Consider the following 19,602-nt stretch of genomic DNA (forward strand, 5'->3'; position numbering starts at 1 on the left):
AAGACAGTCCTTTTACTGACAGAGTCTTCTAAACTTTTATGGTTGCACATATCTATCATGTTCATTTTAATGAGCTCTACAAAAAGGTTACATTTTTGACCTGCAGAGCTCAAAGATCAAGTTATCACAGTTTTACTTCTTGTTAAAAAACTCTGGAATCTATTCATATCATGGGCATTATATGACCAATTGTTATAATGAAAATTGGGAAAATTCTGAAATATGAGTCAAAGTAACATGTTGCCTACAGCTTCAGTGTCCATAATTGATTCATCTTTAAATAATTACCATATCACCTATAACCCTGCCAACACATGTTTTAAGACCCAGGACTCTCTGGAGAGAACTGTGTTTTATTACTAATTGCAGTAGAGAGAAGAAGATGGAAGGAGAAGGCAGCTGGCTTTATCTCTACTTCTTCAATGTTAGTATAAAAAATGGATAATTGTTTCCTTTTCTGTTGGTCTTTAGCGTTTCTATGTTTTTTTCAGTGCCCACCTTTATGTAACTGTGTAGCAAGACTAACTGCAGGTTAGTACCAGGTCTCCAATGACAAAACTGCAAACTGCCTAATTTTAGCAGCTATGGTGCAGTAATTTCAGTTTGCACTTTACTTTGCTTTCTGAGTAGAGTTAATGAAGGTGAGGCACACACAGAACCTGAGGCAAAATACAAACCCCCATGTAATTATTTCAAAAAGATGGCAGGAACCATGCAGTCGCTCTGAATTTGTTTCCTTTCATTAAAGGACACAGACCCATGCACACTGAGTAACAGAACTATGATGCTGGATGTCTTTGAAAATGGATGTTGTAATGGTTTGTTAAACAGGGGGGAAAAAAGACCTGTCCAAGGAAAAGAGAATGACTTTGGGGTCGCTACATCTGTCAACTCTCATAAACTCTGTGTTCAGTTTATGTTTCACCTACAGATTTCATGTGTTATCTTCTGTATGTCTCATTTCTGTGACTCAGTTTTTGATCTGTCAAATGAGAATTAAACCCCATATTTATTTTCCTTCTCATTTCCCTCAGCTCTGGTATAATTCCATTTGAGAATATGTAAAGAATCTGGATATACTGTCATAGTTCATATTACCTCTAAATGGTAGCTGTAAAAAGCATGGTCTTTCCTGTAACTTATAAAAAATACTAATGATACTTTATAATGGTCCTGAAAGCTCAGTTTTGAGCCAAAGACGAATACCAGACACTTCAGAAACTTGTTAACCAAAGAGCATTATTAAAACTATAATTAAATGTCATTCCTTTTGTCCAAGCTACATGAGATGGGAACTCTCAAGGGCACTTATGCTTCATTGCTGGTATGTGACCTTGAATTTAAAACAGATGGTTGGTTTTGACCCAGATCTGGAAATGAGACATTTGCATCTCACTGGACTGTCTCACTAGCATCACTTACAGTGCTGCTGCTAGGAGAGGTCTTGGCTACATGTCTACATCATCCTGTGAGCCTGCAGTAAGGGCCTGAGGAGTATGCTGAAGAATTCTCTGAGAATGGTGGGCCACGCCTATGGATGTGCTTAGTAGCTGGTACACCATTACAAACAGCTATATAGGCTATCTGAGGATTATCACAGAGATTAATATGTTAATCTGACCAATGACAAGTGTTTCTAAAAGCAAAATTAACTTCTTACTTGCCTTCTGCTACTGGAATTGCTGGCCACATGAGGAAAGGTTGAGATAGCTGGGTTTGTTCAGCTTTGAGAAAATAAGGCTTAGCGAAGACTTTATTACCAGGTTCCAGTATATAGAGGACAGCTGCAAATTCCCTATTTACAAGGAATTGCATGGAAAAAATATGGGGTAACGAGTACAAGTTACCCCTAAGGAGATTTCAGTTGGTCACAAAAAGAAATTTTTGCACAATGAAAAAATCAGCCCTTGGAATAATCTTCCCAAGGAAGTGGTGGATTTCTCAGTGATGGACACTTAAACGATCCAGGTAGACAGGGTGTTGGAACATGTTATCTAGACTATGCTTTTGCCAATAAAAGTTGGACCAGATGACCCATGAGGTCCCTTCCAACCTGATATACCATGTACATGGTAGAGTTCTTTAAGATAATAATATACTGAAATCACCCTCTGGGAGTAATATAAAATTGGATTCTCATTCAAAACCCAACACTTCACTAGTCACTTTCCTGTTCAGCAGCAGAAAAATTAGCCATCACATGGGTCCAGGAATGGGCACAGAAGCATCACAGTTCTGTTTTTGGTAAGGACTTTTATAAGCTGCAATTATCACAAGAGAGATTATTCCCTCCAAGCAAAGCACATGGCTATGTCTGCTTTAACAAACATAATTTTAAGGAATCTCTTTCTTCTCAGGTTAGAACTACTGCCTCTACAACAGGAAGTTTTGGAAAGATTTTTACTATTAAAAAATATATTACCAATAAAGTCAGATGAAAGACAATATGAGGACTTGGAAGTGCTTTAAGTCTAAATTCCTCTTATCAACTCTATAAGAACTAATACTTTAAAGAATTTTTACCTTAAACCCAAGCCAAAGGTATTTTATTGTGTACCTGTGAAACTGGAGTCTTGCCCGTGTTTCTTCATGCCCAGTTCAGAGCAGCATTTGTTAAGCAATTGATTCTTGATTCAGCGTATGCTGAAACACCAGTGCAGCTGTTAAAATCAATGGATCTCACTCAAGAGTGCATCACTGATTTATCTACGTACAGGCCTACAATCGAAATATATATTTGTACACGATTTAAAGAAAGATTGAAGAGTCAAGATCAGAAGTCAAATCCAAACCAGACAGTCACTATGGTAGAACAGTTTTCTACTTGTTGTTTTCTCTAGGCAACAACACGAGTGTGAGATGGCCCAGCCTAAGCAACTAGATACCCATTTACAACTGATGAATTCTGGCACAAATTCAGATAAAGATTGAATTTATACACAAGACTGATAAAGAAAGGCTTGGCTTTCTGACCTCAATAAAATCTGTAACAGGCGAAAACCTGAAGGTTTTCCAACTGCACCAGGTTTTCTATAGAAAATATTATTTGCAACCCAGCTATGAGTTTGTATCATCTATGTCAGTGCTGACATTTGGCCATTCTCTCACCATATCCAGGGAAGTTGAAAGCTAGCTCCCAACTCAAAGACCTTGTACGATCCTTAAATATGGAGATACTTTGTTTCAACGTTCATAGCATAACAATCCTACACCTTCCAAAAATTATCAAAAAGAGTGAAGAGAAAAAAAAACATAGCAAAAGAAAATACTTTCTTCATCTAAAGAACACTTAAAACACTTAAAAATGACAGATATTTTACCATGAAATCACCACATTTTATTTGTATGAAATGAAAGAATGACACTCTTATACAAAGAAGTTCTATATACTAATCAGGTATTTTTTACGTAGTTTCCACTGATCAGGCTCTCCAGAACTATATCTTACTCTAATTTTGATTAAAAAATACTTTATCTTCCACTACAGAGAAGAAAAAAAGGCTAATATTTTATAGACTTTTTATAAAAAATTCCTAAATATATTTGAAGAGAGTTAAGTGAACAACTGCACTATAAGATATTTTGCCTAAGCATTTGAAAATAAGGCTTTAGAAGAAAAAGCACGGACATACTCTTTGGAGAAGTGATTCAGAGACAGGCAAATTGGATTCTTGCTAAAAAAGAATCTTATTATTTCAAATGATCATTTCCTAAGTAACTTAAGTAATTAAAACTCCGTGATAATTCTATGTTGCCAAAGAAACTTTTATTGTATTTTCCATTTATTATTTTGTGGGAGTGTTTTTTTTTTTTTTACAGTTAATTCACAATTTTACATTTATTTTTCCTTAGAATAAGCTATATTATAGTGAGGCATTATTACAGAGGAAATTGCTGCCTATTTTTTCCCAGCTAATGTTACAGGGAAAAATTCTGCCTACAAAGAATAAAAAAAAAAGTTTCAATATTTATCTCAACATTCTTTAAATCTGTTTTTTTTTCCTCCATCTTTGCTTTTCTCATCTCTTTTGTATTTCTGGTTATTATCCATACCATGCCATGCACATGCCTTTTTCCTTTAATTACTTTTTGTACTCAGTTGTTCATCCACACTTTTACTGCTTGTTGCTAAGCAACATACATAACATTAGGATATACATTCATTTATCTTTGAACACATTCTACTTCCTGTTTGTCTCATTAATTTCCAGTATTTTATCCCATTCCATCCTGCTGTTATTTCCACATTTTTTCACACCTTGTTCAGAGTAACTTGCCTAAGAATACCATAGACTTTTAAAAATAATTCCTAAACAGCCAATATAGTTTAGTATGCAGTGTTAATGGTATTTCTTTGATTTTTATCTCTATTTAATTAAAAAGAAAGATAATGCACAAAATATTCTGTATGAAGAAATGTATCTTCATACATTATCCAAGTTAACTTGGATACAGGTGCAAAGTCAAGAATACAAAAAAGAGAAAAACCTTCAAAAATAGACCTGCAGGAAAGGTAGAAGACACTATGAGCTAGTACCCAAGATGGACCTTGTTTCATTAGTATGACAGTCATGGAGGTAGAGAGTAAATCTGACGTAGTTAAGACACAGGAGCAAATGTAGGAGTAAAAACATAGGATGTTTTGGATGAACCAATTGCTTCATCCATTAGGAAACAAAAGACTTTAGTACCCCATGTTTCTTTTAAGATACACAGAATAGCAAACAGGTTACCCTCAGTAAGCTTTCTCTGGAAGACTGTTAAGACTTCCTATAGAGACATCACTGGCGTCTGCTTTCAAGCATTCATATTAACATTAAAAACTAAAAAATCTTGGCCATAAGCTATTACAGAAAATGAAAGAAATTCAACCACCTGCCATCCTTCAGTCTCCTGTAACTCTATTCATTTTTGTTCTCTGACATTTCAGAGTTATGGAATATTTAATAAATTCTCTTCAAGAAGACACTCGGGGTTATAGCAGGCTAGAAAGTGGTTAATAAGGTCCTAAGGAATTAGCCTTGCCAATAACAGATGCTGTCAGCATCAATCCAATTTTCTCTTCTAGAAAAAAAATTACTTAGAGGAGTAGAAACAAGTAGATTAATGAAGGGATAAATTCATCTAGCCTTCCACAGACTTGCTTCATCTACCTACCACAATAACCTGACTCCTCAGTGACTTGTCACTTTACAATATTTCTGGTTCTCTTCACGTTTCTCACCCTTTTCTTTTTCCCTGTTTGGCTAGTGCCGTAACTGCTTGAAGCTTTAGCTATGTTTAAAAATTACGTATATGCAAGAAATTAATAAATACAGGTTTAACAGATCATTTGCTTCTATTCCTCAGACTGAATTTCTGCCTTAGGTGGGAAACAATACATGTTGCTGAATTATAGAAACTTAGGAAGATTTATCCTCTATTTGTCTCTAATTCAGTTGAATTTGGACAATGTGTTAAAAAATAATTACGACAGGATAGGCAGAAAGTGTAAACACATTAGAATTACTTCCCTAGAAAACCAGAATTGTATACAGTGAAAGAAAAAAAGAGAGTATTGATCAAAAATCACCATAGAGAATGAAAGCCAAGGTGTCTCCCTACTCCAGAGTAGGCAGCATGTTGCAATGAGCTCCAGCTACCCAGTCTTAAGTCTTTCTTCTACATGTCAGCACATACACAGTCCCTTCACAGGACTTCTAACTTTTCCTTTAACTTGGCACTGAATTATACAATAAAAATTGACCTCTTAAATCAATACTATATTCAAGCACTGACAAAAATATTCTGTACCCCTTTCTGAAAGTATGCCAAATGGCACCATCCACAGGCAATGCACAAGGTCTTTAATAAACTGCACTTATATGATATGTCAGTCTTGAATAACTCTTTTGACACAAAGAAGAAAGCTTTATTCTTTGGCAAGGAATTTCATTTCAACCAAGTTTTTCTATTTATTCAAAAAATCTTGTTCCACTTTATACATGTCTTCCTGGGGCTAAGAAGCATTAAAACATTAAAAAGGCTGAGGAGAAGGTAGTAGAAACCAGGAATTCCACTGATACAACAATTACTCCTAAGATTTTCTCTAATACATTATACCATCCATATGGGAACACAGTTTGGCAGCAGCAGCTTCAGCAAACAAACCAACCAAATCAAAGGTCCCATATCCCTTTGGTCACCAAAGGTAAATCACAGCTGGATGTGGCTGGACATCTGCCATCATGCTGGATTTTCCTGAATTTTCAGAAGTTTAAACCCACTTAATTTAAATGAACTTAAAAACTAAGAAGAACGCTTCATGATTCCCTATTAAAGCTGCAGTTGTAGATAATATTTTCTGTAAAATCTAAAAGACCTTATACTATTGGCCTGGTTTTGGCAGCGATAAATTTTTTCCTAGTAGCTGGTACAGTGCTATGTTTTGGATTCAGTATGAGTGTCATGTTGGTAACACACTGATGTTTTAGTTGCTGCTTGCAGTGCTTGCCCTAAGTCAAGGACGTTTCAGTTTCCTGTGCTCTGATGGTGAGCAGGTGCCCAAGAAGCCAGGAGGAAGCATGGCCAGGACAGGGACCTGAACCAGCCAAAGGGATATTCCATACCATAGGGCATCATGGCCAGTATATAATCTGGTGGAATTGGCTGGGAGGGGCCAATCATTGCTGGGGAACAGGTCTGGCGTCACTCTGGGGGTAGTGAGTGTCACATGTTCCTCTCTGGAATTGAGCATCATTTGTTCCTTCCTGTTGTTACACCTCTCTCCTTTACATTGTTATTATAATTCTTTTACTTTGTTTCAATAATCAAACTGTTCTCATCTCAACCTGATTCACCTCCCCACTGAGGGGGGAGTGACCAAGCAGCTGTGGGGTACTTAGTTTCCAGCTGGAATTAAGCCATGACAGTTATCAAGTCACAAGACTATGAAGGCGATAACATGAGGCTAGGAGGCTGTATATGGTATCTTGTTACATTGAAAGTTCATGAAGATTTGAAAATGAAATAACAAATGCATTAAATAAGCAATAAATGCATATGAGTGCCTCCGTAGGCTTCATTATGCATTCGGTTCAGCAAGATAACATCATTTCAATTCATGCCAGTGAAAAAATCCTAATCAAGTTGCATAAAAACCCCTGGATAAAGTTTTATGGCATTATCACTATATTCCTTTACATTGAGTTCTGGACTTAAATTAGAATTTGTTGTTACAAAAAAAAAAATTAATCAAAATAACCGGAAGACATTATTTTCAGCTTCTGTGTAGATATTCCACTCCTCAAAGTGCAAGTATAAAGAGAGATAAAATACAAAAATGTCCACTATTACAAGCCATTAATATGAAGAACCGTTAACATGTAAGAACTGCATTTTCCAAATCCATTAAAGTCTAAGTACAGCCACTGCTCAGGGGAAATCAATGATCTTTGAGTACTGATAGTATTAGTCACTTGACTTCAGAAGCTACTAAAATTCATACCAACCTGAGTTATCTGCAGGCATATATGTGAGGTATAACTATTGCTTACTCTTTTCTAAGTGATGAACCTGAGCAAAAGGAAATTCACTATGAGAGAGGGTTGATGGCGAAAATCCTGCAGTCCTATCAGTATTTTAAACACGAGAAACAGAGGAATGAGTCTGTAAAACAGTATGGCTGTGCTACGTACACCCATGAAAACAAGCATAGCACATATTTACTAAGATAAACAGAAGAAATAACACTAAGGTGAGGGCCAAAGAAATTAGTTAATTCTTGTTACTGAAATGCATCTTTGACTCCTTACTGACCATTTTACTAGATGACTCCAGACATGACTCCATTTGAAGTGTTTATGAAGCACAGTTTGACAGCATGAAAATGTTTGTCTGAAGAATGTAATAATCTTCCAACATAAGAAGCCAAGAGGAAAAGACCAAAGAGTAGATGTTCTATAAAACATAACACGCCCTTTAAAATTACACTAAAATGCTACTGTTTTTGCAGAATTATTTTTCACTATAAAATTAATATTAATATTTTTAAAAATCTATTAGGTCCTTAAATGGGAATAACACTCATGCTCAAAAATTATAGTAATAGTGTATTATGTATATTTATGCATAAGCAGAAGACAATGCCCTATGTATTTACATTCCCTCACTTAGGTAAAGAATTAATATTACATTTGGCATTGTAGTGCATATACCATATTTATGTTACTCAGGGGAGAAAAACCCAGCAGATAAAAACCAATAGAAGGAAGAAGAGATTTGCTGCCAAGTTTGTGATTTAGATAGATGTGTAAGACAAACATCTCAGTATTTATTAGATTAAACAAGACACACAGTTAGTTGCAGTAGATAAGACAAATCAAAGCTATCTGTCATGAAAACAAGGGCTGTTAATTTGCTCATTTCCTAGAATTATTTGATTTCAAAAGAGATTAACAGTACTAGGAGTTTATAATCAGGAGACAAAGACACACACATATAACACAGTAGGCAGAATATGCTAAGAATGACTAATAATATGCAAAAAATAAAAAATAAAAATCCTTAATACAAGGTAGTTACAAAAAAATCATTATTTTGCTTTGGTAAATGTACTTACTTGTTAAATGACAGAGATAATTGCATTCTCAACAGCAAAACTGCATTCTGAATATGGGAATTGGCTTCCTTTCAGACTCATAAATAGCTTGGAGAATAAGACTTTCAATCATGAAGAACTCAAAATAATTTCTTTACCTGCTTCTGCAGGCCATTTGGGAGTATGAAGTGTTGGGTTATCTTGCTAGCAAGATCTGAATTTGTCTCTGTATGCATTTTTGAGTGTAGAAATACACTTCTGTGTGTGTCTGAGCAATCCCAGGGCTGTTCTCTACTGCTTGAACAGTGCACACATATTCTAATGCCTTCTACTAATTCTGACAACAGGCTTTCAACAGTCAATCAAGTAATTGATTGAAACATGACAAATAAAACCTTGGTTTTCTTGAAATTGGTTTAAATTTTCCAAACCAATTATTCTGTAATTCTTATCATCAAATTCTATAAAGAAAATACTTGAACAGGTACAAGAGACTCCACCATGGCTAAAACCCACAATCCTATTTATCAGAGAAGTCTTGGTGAATTCTAGATTGTTAGCAGCCAGTTAGAACTGGAGAAGGGAAAAAAGAGGGGAATCTCTGCTTCTAAGCTAACCAGCAGTCTGAGTATCAGCATGTGCCTTAAAGCTCTAAGCCTATTAGTACTTGATTATTATCTTAGAGGAAAACATCCTGAAAGAGAAAAAAAACAAATCTAAATTATTAAATTAATTTAGAGTTTGTTAAACACAGCTAAATATTGCAGGAATACACCTGCAATACTCATACAGTATATATAAGGCATATCCCATATCAAGATGGAAAAATTATGTCATGCCTAGTAGTCCTGACAGAGGACCCATAGCATTGGTGGTACATCAGATTTTTATAAAAGGTTCATTTTATCTTGTTAACATCTAGCTAGGTCCAAATTTAAGTAATGAGGCCACATCAGATTAATCCCATGCCATATCATGTGACAATAGAATTGGAAACTTAGGGCTTCAACAGCATTGGCGGGGTCTGAAAATAAATAAATAATAGGAATTGATTTAGAAGGGTCTATGCAGAGAATACAATTTCAGTTGTTCCAGTCTAGGATACAGAATCTGAACAGGGACATTTCCTGTCTGAAATGGAATTTGGAGGAGCTAGGGAAAGAGAATGTTTTTCAACAGCAATATAGCAATAACAACAGGATATCTGATGAGTAACTAACATCCTCCCCCATTACCTATCTATCACAGTGGGCATCATCAGATGTTCCAAATAAAGAATAATTATGGAGCACTTTGCTCTCTAACAAATTTTTTCCTATTCTTACTTAATAGCCAAAATGGACAAAGAAATAAATATCATAAAACATAGTTATGAATTAATAGGAAGGGTGTAGGATGGGATGAAGAACTAAAAAAATTTAAGACATTAGAAACCAAAGACCAACAGGGTGGGTAAGAAATTGCCATGAAAGATCTTTTTTGCAAAGGAATAGAGAATTTAGTGAACTAACTACCTTTCCTACAATGACTGCAGTGTATGAACACATTGAAGAAATCTGACTCAATTTCTGGTTCCATCTGAGAGAAGGAAATCTAGAGTGGAGCTATTCTCAACAATGAAGATTTTTTTTCTCACAGTCAGCCAGAATTTTCCCTGACACAATGTGTACACTCTGCCTCGCGTCACGTACTGAAGACTCCTCTTCTGTAGTATCATCAATGCACCAAAATGCAAGATGCAGCATGTGCTCAGGTGCAAATGGAATCTTATTTTTTCTAGGTATCTACGATTAAAAGGGAATCTTCTCTTGACAATGTTGATTTCAAGACAATTTGAACAAGTTATAAGAGATTTGGAGGAAAAAAATCAGTGGATGCATTTCAAAAATTCAGATATTGTCTTAAACTTTCAGGATTTATGGCATTGTGCTTTTCAAACTTCTGAGGGAAATACTACAAGAAAAGAACATTAAGTTATAGATCATATCAAACAATTCTGGGAATAGTTTGATATAACAATTCCTAATTCCTTGTGTATTTCTATGCTATGACTGACAAAGTATCAAGTCTGATAAAATCTTTGTCAAAAGCTTCTTCACAGTTGGGTCTTCATGAAGTCTTGCTTCCATGAAGACTCTGTGGTGCTTTCCTCCACTGGGGCACTTGCAGTATCTCTCTCTTCTTCTTTGCTCACCTATTGTTATAAAACTTTAAAACTTAAAGAAGTAAAATGATTTCTTTGATCTCAGCTCTCACTGAAACCAGCCTGTAAGCTCCACAGGTATCATTAAGTGGTCACCCATTATTCTATAAGTCTCATAAGAAGACGGCTAAAAATCCCACAAAATATCTTGTAAAGTTGAAAGAGGAATATTTTAATAAACTTTGTTCAGTTCAGGAATATAAGGACTGCTAAGAGCATATAGATCAGTTAAATGCTATTAATAACATCCTTAATTTAAACAAAATACTAATGATGAAGGGACACCATGCAGCTGTGTTATAAAGAATACATGTTGCCACTTAAATTTATTAAATTAAATAACAATTTACTTTGTCATGTTAAAAACAAGCGCTGTCATCAGGTACTTTATAAACTAGTTAGCTAAGTTTTGTTAGGATGTAGTATTACAATATCCCCTTTTTAATTTTGTTACATTTCTGATGCTGATTCATTTTCTCAAAATGCAGCAGAGACTGCAAGAGAAGAGAAAAAATCTAAACTCAAATAAAACTAGTTAACTATTTGACATAAGACTGTTCTTTTATTATGCCATAGACTGGCTCATTTTTATTTTTGTCATGTTTTTTTTCCTGCTATAAAGGGACCCTGGACTTTGCAAACACTTGTTGCTACTGCAAAGGAGTTATTGCTATTTATATTATTCATACTATTTATACTATATTATTCTACCATAATCTCTGTGGGGTTTTGCCTCAGTCTTTAACAACACTGCTGGACATCGGCCTGCTCAGGCCCTTGGCTTGGACAACCACAAGTGTGGGAACAGTGAATTTCCATTTGTGGACACAAAATTGTAAGGGAACAGCTGTATTGGTTGAATGTTTACATGTACATGAGGCCTGATGGGATTAATCCCAAAGTTCTAAAGGAGCTGGCAGATGTTATGGCAGGATCCTACTCTGTCATCTCCTAAGCATCTTGGGAGTCTGAGGAGGTCCCTGCTGACTGAATGCTAGCCAATGCTATTCTTATCTCTCAAAAGGCTGTGAGGAAAGAAGCAGGAAACTACACTTAGTTTAACCTCAGTTCTTGGAAAAATTATTGAGATCATCATACTGGATGATATTGAAAGGTATTTAAAGAACACCACAGTCATCAGGCACAGTCAGTGCAAGTTCACAAGGGGAAAAGTCTTGTTTAAACAACTTGATATGCCTCTATGATATGGTCACCCACCTAGTGGATGAAGGGGAGGCAGTGGATGTAGTTTTTCTGGATCTTAAAAAAGCCTTTTATACAGTCCCTCACAACTTCCTTCCAGACAAGTTGTCCAACAGTGGAATTCACAATTTAGAATGAGCAGTTTCATTGCATTCTGAGTGAAGAAGTGGCTGAAGACCTGAGCTCGAAGAGTTGTAGTGGATGGGGCTGCATCTGGCTGGAGTCTGGTCACCAGTGGTGTGCCTCAGGTTCAATTCTAGGGTCAGGTCTGTTCAATATATTCCTCAATGATCTGGATGCAGGAGCTGGAATGCACCATTAGCAGGTTTACTGATGATACAAACTGGGACGTGCTATTGACTCTCTTGAGGAACAGAAGACATCGGCAGAGGGATCTAGATAGACTGGGGCTTTGGACAATGAGTGATGGGAAGAAATTTAACATGTCAAAATGCCGAATTATGCACAAGGACAGAGTAGGGCCAGGCATTAGTACAGACTGGGAGAGGAGTGGCTGGAGATGAGCCCAGCAGAGAGGGATCTCACACACAGCTCAGTGTGAGTCAGCTGTGTGCCCAGGCAGCCAGGAGGGTGAACTCCATCCTAGGGTACATCAAACCCAGCACACACAGCTGCTCAACAGAGATGGTTATCCCACTGCGCTCAGCAGTGGCGGGCCTCTCCTTGAGTCCTGTGTGCCGTTCTGGGCCTCACAATTTAGAATGATGGGAAACTCTCTGTATGTGTCCAGAGTAGGACAAAAAAATCAAGAAGGAATGTCCTGTAAGGAGCAGCTAAGGACCCTGGAGAAAAGGATGCTGAGGGATGACCTCATTTCTCCCTGAGGATGGGAAATGGAGACAGAGGCGCTGAAGCCTTCTCCCTGTAATCCAGTGACAGGACATTTCAATGGTTCAAAGCTCCATCAGGGGACTTTAGACTGGGCATTCTTTACCAAGAGAGTGATCAAACCCTGCAATGGGTTTCCTAGAGAGGTGATGGATCAGGTTTTCAGTCTGTCAGCATACATCAAAAACTGCACTTCAAATAGAAGATGCAGTTTATATTGGAAAGAAATCTTTTTTTCTTAATTCTGGACAAAAATCTGCTTTTAATAAAATGTATGCTCTGAAAGAACTTTAGTGGTAATTCTCCATTCAGGGTAAAGGTTCAGCTTCAGATGAAAATGAGCATGAGTTGTTGTCACCTAATGGCTGTTCAATAGTTTATTCGAAATGAGTTTGGTTGGGTCAGTTTTTTCCAGTTTTTATCATCGAATGCAATTAAAAAATCATGAACATCTGTGTGGGTAGTCCCTGTAAAGACATCACTAAACTGAATAAATATAAGCTATTGCTAAAAGAACTGATTGACGTTTGAGGCATGTTGGCAGGTGTACTGCTATTACCACAGATGTTAAAAGTAATAAAAAATTAATATTTGATGTCTATTTTATAGCTGCCACATTCTAATAGTTTTATTGTGTCACAGTTTTATCGAATATGAAGGAGAATAGCTTGAAAGAGTCCTGAGGATATTCCCAGCTAAGCACTTCCTATGGCATTAACATATTTTAATAAATTGTATTACCATGAATGTATTATGGCAACTGACCACATGCATATCCCTACTTGCAGCAATACAAAATAAAAGTATCCATGTTAAATAAGATTGGTCTCTGTTGAAACAATTTACGCTGAAGCTCAATGCCCAGTGAAAGAAGGTCAGTGTGAAAGGCAGGACAACTAAGAGGTAGGAACCAGTGACTTTTTAAAATTTGCTAAAATAATTTTAAATACTTGTTTGGGCATACCCTCAAAAATAGAAAAAGCACAAATTTAAAATTTACATATTAATTTAAATTAATAACTTCAAATATTGAAATATTTATGTCACGTAGTACTTTTGCTCAAATTAACTATTTAGAGGGGATAAATGTGTGTCGCACACTGTATAATACTTGCATGCTAGGTTTTGCTTTCAAATCTGAAAAAATACATACCTGTACTTATGCAAAATTTTCTTTAGAAAAAGTGATAAGAAAAAAAGGTCAGATTTTTTAATGAATTTTCTGTAGGATTGTGATAACAGACAGACTTGGGTTATAACCACTAAAAATTATATTTAAAATTTTTGTTAGAATGATTTGATGTCAGATTTATCTATAGTAGTAGTGACAAGATAGGAGCAGTAGTTTTAACTATTAGAGGGCAGATTCAGATCTGCTGCAAGGAAGAATTTTTACAGTGAGGGTTGTGAGACACTGGAACATGTTGCTCAGAGAACTTATGTATGCCCCACACTTGGAAATGCTCAAGGTTCTGGTCAACCTGGTCTAGTGGAAGGTGTCCCTGCCCATGTCTGGAGAGTTGGACCGGACGATGCTTAAAGGTCCCTTCCATCCTAAACCATCCTATGATTCTTTGACATCATGCTCAGCAATTAAAGTTTAGGGAACAGACAAGGAAGGAAGGGAAGTTTGTGGTTATGGAGTTTATCTCCCAAAGTAATGATTAGCTGTGCTGCTTTCCAGAAGGCAGCTAAACATCTGCCTGCTGATAAGTAGTGAATAAATTCTGTATTCTGCTTTGCATGCTCATGCAGCTTTGCTTCACTCGTTAAAGCGTCCTCATCACAACCCACGAGTTCTCTTGCTCTCCTGATTCTCTCCCCGCCCCACTGTGGGGGCAGTCAGTGAGTCACTGGCTGGGGTCAATCCACCACAAATAGCAAAGTATGTTGTTAAGTAATTGGATAACAGATTTGGCAACAGTTAGAGAGAGGAAAAGCAAAACAAAACTCATTAGTACTACTACTACCCAAAAGATACATCTATCTTTAGGTGTTAACTGAAAAGGTTTTGTTGCAAAGTATCACCCCACTTATGCAGAACCTGGGACACATATACTCTTAATTATTGTGTTGGTTCCCTGTGCAACCAATTATAAAACAGATACTGCCCCAAAAAAGAACTTGTGTTAGGGTACAGCCTCTCAATGCAATAAATATTCAATTTGACTCTTGTTCCCCATAACACCCTTAGTAATTTTTTTAGGTAAATTATGAGGATCTCCTTCTACTTCTCCAATTCCACCCTCACAAGTGTGAAACAGAGTGAGTATTTTGAGACAGCTGTTGGATTTTTGTACACTTCACAAATACCAGCTAAGGACAGGTAGGACAGATTAATTTTCCTTTCTATCTTTCTTGGGTGGGATACTGGTTAGAGAAAATAATTCTTAACTCTAGTCCCTGACAGGAAATGTAAATAAAGATGCTGACATGTGTCCCTTACATTCTGATGTGCAGTCTGGTTTGCATCTTTTTTTACCAATGTTAGGGCAACGGTATATTATTTTTGGGCATGGGACAAGCTTTAAACCCATGACTAAAAAAAAAATACACTGATGTGCACAGGTAGAAAAAAAATAGATCTTTTCTATTAGATATGGTCCTCAAGAGATAAGGAAAAAGATTTGTATAGGTGATGAAGTGTGATAATATAAAAGGCTACAAGACAGTTGCTTAAGAAACAAGAACAACAAAGGGATAAACTACTGCAGGCATCACCAGAGCTGGAATGACATTGTACTGTGTACTATGTTTCCATAGCAACTAGCCATAGGAAGATGAATGTCTCATATTCACTGTGCTCTGCAGTACATGTCTATAAATCAAACTTGCATAGAAGAGCATGAGATTTCTTCCATGGGGTGGTTCTGAAAAACAGGTTATTTTCTCATTACTGGATAATTACATGAAAGAAATATGAGACAATTAGGTCATTTTTTGTATGGAAAGTACCAATACATACAAAAGTACTAATATACCTCTACTGTGAGATACTATCAATCTAAAGGCACAGTAGCACAAAAAACTGTTCATGAATGCCTTCTTTTCTTCCTTAAGATCTGAGTTATGCTTGCTAGCTTTAAAAACTGTATGAGAATTTTCTGTCCACTTTTGGTTTGTAAGACATTTTTCATAATTTATAGGTTCATCCGCATTCACATGTGGTTGGTTTTCAGCTTATTTCTGTTACTATTCCCATTATCATGCTCTGAGGCTTTAACATACAAATAAACTATTTTTCTGAGAAAATGTTACAGCTAGGACAAATATTTTTTCAGCATCTGTCATTAATAATATTGTATAATTCAAATATGACATTTATATTAATAAAAAAAAGAAAAACAGTACTCAATGTAGTTTTTTAAGAATTTGGATCCCACTTTAAAAGACAACACGTTCACTTACAGATGGCCATTTATAACAAATAATTGTTGCAAAGGACTTGACACACTTCGTATACTTGTAGCTACATCAAGATCAGCAGCACTAGTATAAAGCAATTCTTCTGTGTGCTACCCATTACAGAGAACCCCACCACGGAAGAACATACCATTTAACTTCTGCAACTCCTGTGTCAAAAACATTGAGTTTTTATGGCACAACTGCATTCTAATCAGGTGCACATCAGGTGTATAATAAACCCTTGATCATTTTGTTAATATGACTGCAATATTAGATCAGAAACAAATATTACTCTACTGAAATGTTGTTCAGGCAAGATTACAATCAATTAATACAATCAAATATAAACTGAAACCCTGTCCACATTCTCCAAACTTCAGCAACAGCTGTGTGCAGTATATTACTGACATTTGTAAGAAAACAACCTCTGAGGAGAAAGAACATCTACATGAAATATTATTTTATCATTATGAGATGAGATTAGATATGGTCCTCAAGAGATTTCAGTCAATTCAGAACAGCCACTACAAGTAACAGGCCACAAACTCTGCACTGAGTTTGCAAGCACTGAGGCTTTTCAGGCTTTGTGTGAACTTTTTTGGCCTGCCTAGGAGATTCTACTTGCTTTATCCTTTACAACAGTTCTTTCAAGGACCAGGCGGTTATGTCTAATTTGTTCTTAGCTTTATACAGGATAAACATAGCTTTACATGGATAGTAGTAACAAGAACTTCTTCCATGTAAAATTACATATTTATGTAGAGAAATATAGGCCTGGGACGACAGCGGATGTAAAGACATGGCATATGGAGTAGTAAAGTCACGGGATGTTAAGACACAGGACACAGGCTAACACTGGAGGACCAAGACTAAAAATTCACTTAATGTCAGTTAAAGACATGCAGACACAGAAACTGGACAAAAATATTTTTATAGGTGACAGAGCAAAGAACAAATACCTGAAATATGTACTTTGCGCCATATATTGGAAATTAGAATGCAATGTGGGCTTGCAGACCTCAGAAGAAAGAAGAAGGTGTAAACTTTATATTTAAATAACCCAAAGCAGATGCTAGAGAGAGAACAAAACATGAATATTATACTCCTTCTGGTGAAAAAGTCAGGATAATGGTAATTCACTGTAGCATGCCTGCCTTGAACCTGTCAGCTTGAGGACTGAGAGGGACAGTGGAAGATTGAGAGTAACTACAAAGAAAGGGATAGGTAGTAGGAGGAGGTACATAACAACTGCATTGAGACATTTTGCTGCATAGTACTTTTTGATCTTTTTTTTTTTCAATTATTAAATCTGTACTAAAAATAATTATTTAATTAGATTGCTAAGATTTTAGTATGCAGTAAAGTTAAATACTGGCTTTAAGTATCAAGTGAATCTCCTTTGTAGCCATATAAAGACTTTGAGCATAAAAACTCTTTACATGTAGGTTAGAAGAATAATCCAGAATAATCCATTATTCTTTCTTGCTACATTATATTGAACATTTAAAGATTTTTTTTATATTAACAATGCATATATATGGATGATAAACAAAATGATTCCATTTTCAAGCTGCAAGTTTGTTAAAATTAGTTCAACATGTATGTATGCCCTTATTATGAGCATTTTGCATACCTGCAAATCAAATCTACTTTCTCTGAAAGCTAAATGACTCTGGTGGGGCCCTTCACTCTTCATGCAAATTAATAACTGGTATTATTCCTTCCTTGTGTTCTGCATAGCTTGAATACACTTGTTTTCAATTTTACATCTCAGAGTATGTTGAGAATTACACTCCACAGCAGAAAATTCCCTGGTCTGTATAGTAAGTAGATAAGTATCATGAATGTGCCTTGAACTTTTTTCCTACCTCCCTTCTGTTCCTGCTTTTGTGACACTAGCCGCAGACTTCACTTATTCTGCAACATTTTACTTGAAGTATAAAATAATGCATGCAACAATGAATTCCAAAATAAAGAAACCAGTTTGAAGACAGCATTTCCACCAAAGGGAAAATTTTATAAATAAACATAAAAACCCCTTTTCATTTAACAATATCACTAGCTCTGAAATATACAAATTAAGCTTTTTCCCCCTTGTCTCAATATTTACCTATGTTTTGCTTTAGACTTGGAATGCTTTTTTATATTGAATTTCCCTGTCTTCATCACTGACTGTACTATGGGGAACATCACAGTGCTCACAGTATACAAACTGCATTTATTCCAGATGAAATTAAAATGAAGGATATGCTCCTGGCATGCACCCAAAGGACTCCACCTTCTGGGGATCATTCAGCCTGTTGACCAGACTAGAATTAGGCATAGAAACCCCCTCAATACAGATATTGGGTCTCCATCATAAACTTCTTGCTTTACAGACCTGATGCTTTTGTGCTGTATTAATTGCTAATACAGAGATAATTCTAGAACACACATTTGGTCAGTCATCACATTTAAAACCCCTAAACATCTTCTAAGTATACATTATTTTACTTAACATAAAAGAAACATTTTAAAATTATGTTCAGTCCCAAAATTTAATTTTGATCTCTGTGGTAAAAAGAGGGAAGAACAAGAAACATATCTATTGAATTTTTTTTAAATTTGAAAATATATATGCTTCATTTGTTACAACAATGTATTGTAATATAGATTCTGTGTCACAAATACATGAAACTTCTCACAAATATCTGTGTCCAAAATATTTCTTACAGCTTTCTTTTCATACAGTCTTAATCCAATTGTACAGATCAATTCAGGACAAAAGTCTTAGCTCTGTTTTGCTAAATAAAGCTCAACATCCATACTTCTGAGCCAACCTCACCTTGCAAGAAATCTCAGCACTACTAGCTTGCAATATGCACGCCTGTTTAACTAAATTTTTTCAAGACAGCTCTTGAACACAGATTTCCTGATTAGAGGAGGAAAATAAAAAACCAAAAAGCTTTAAGCTTCTTAAGAAACAGTACGGGCAACAAATTAACTTCTGTGCCTGTTATGTATTATTTTTAAGTACTATTTATAAAATCTATATTAATTATTACATTTTTTACACATTCATTTGTGTATTATCTTTATTAATAAAAGCACTGAAACAGTAAGGGGGTGCTAAAGCTTTTATCTTCAGCTGCATAATAGAATCTAATAATTTCAATTAACTGAAACAACAAAAAGACTGCTATCCAGGAATATGGATCAATTTGTTAATCTTACCTAGTGGCTTCAAATATGATTTTTTCAGATAACTTAGAAGAAACAGAATTGAAAGCTCTCTTGAAGTCTTCAAAAGCCAAAAATCCTCTATCTTTTGATCAAGAATAGGCAAGAGAAAAATAATGCAAATTAGGGTGTTTTTTAAAACTAC

General features: G+C 35.8%; 1 protein-coding gene across 1 annotated transcript in view; it reads right to left on the minus strand.

Annotated features, from left to right (window-relative positions):
- Positions 1–19,602, minus strand: part of EFCAB11 (EF-hand calcium binding domain 11) — a 58,382-nt gene that overhangs the window by 29,946 nt on the left and 8,834 nt on the right. Inside the window, exon 3 of the mRNA XM_072930654.1 lies at positions 19,452–19,542. Coding sequence (XP_072786755.1) covers positions 19,452–19,542 — 91 coding nt within the window. The remainder of the gene's footprint in view (positions 1–19,451; positions 19,543–19,602) is intronic.

Source organism: Taeniopygia guttata, chromosome 5, assembly GCF_048771995.1.
Source record: "Taeniopygia guttata chromosome 5, bTaeGut7.mat, whole genome shotgun sequence".
Classification (NCBI taxonomy): Eukaryota; Metazoa; Chordata; class Aves; order Passeriformes; family Estrildidae; genus Taeniopygia; species Taeniopygia guttata.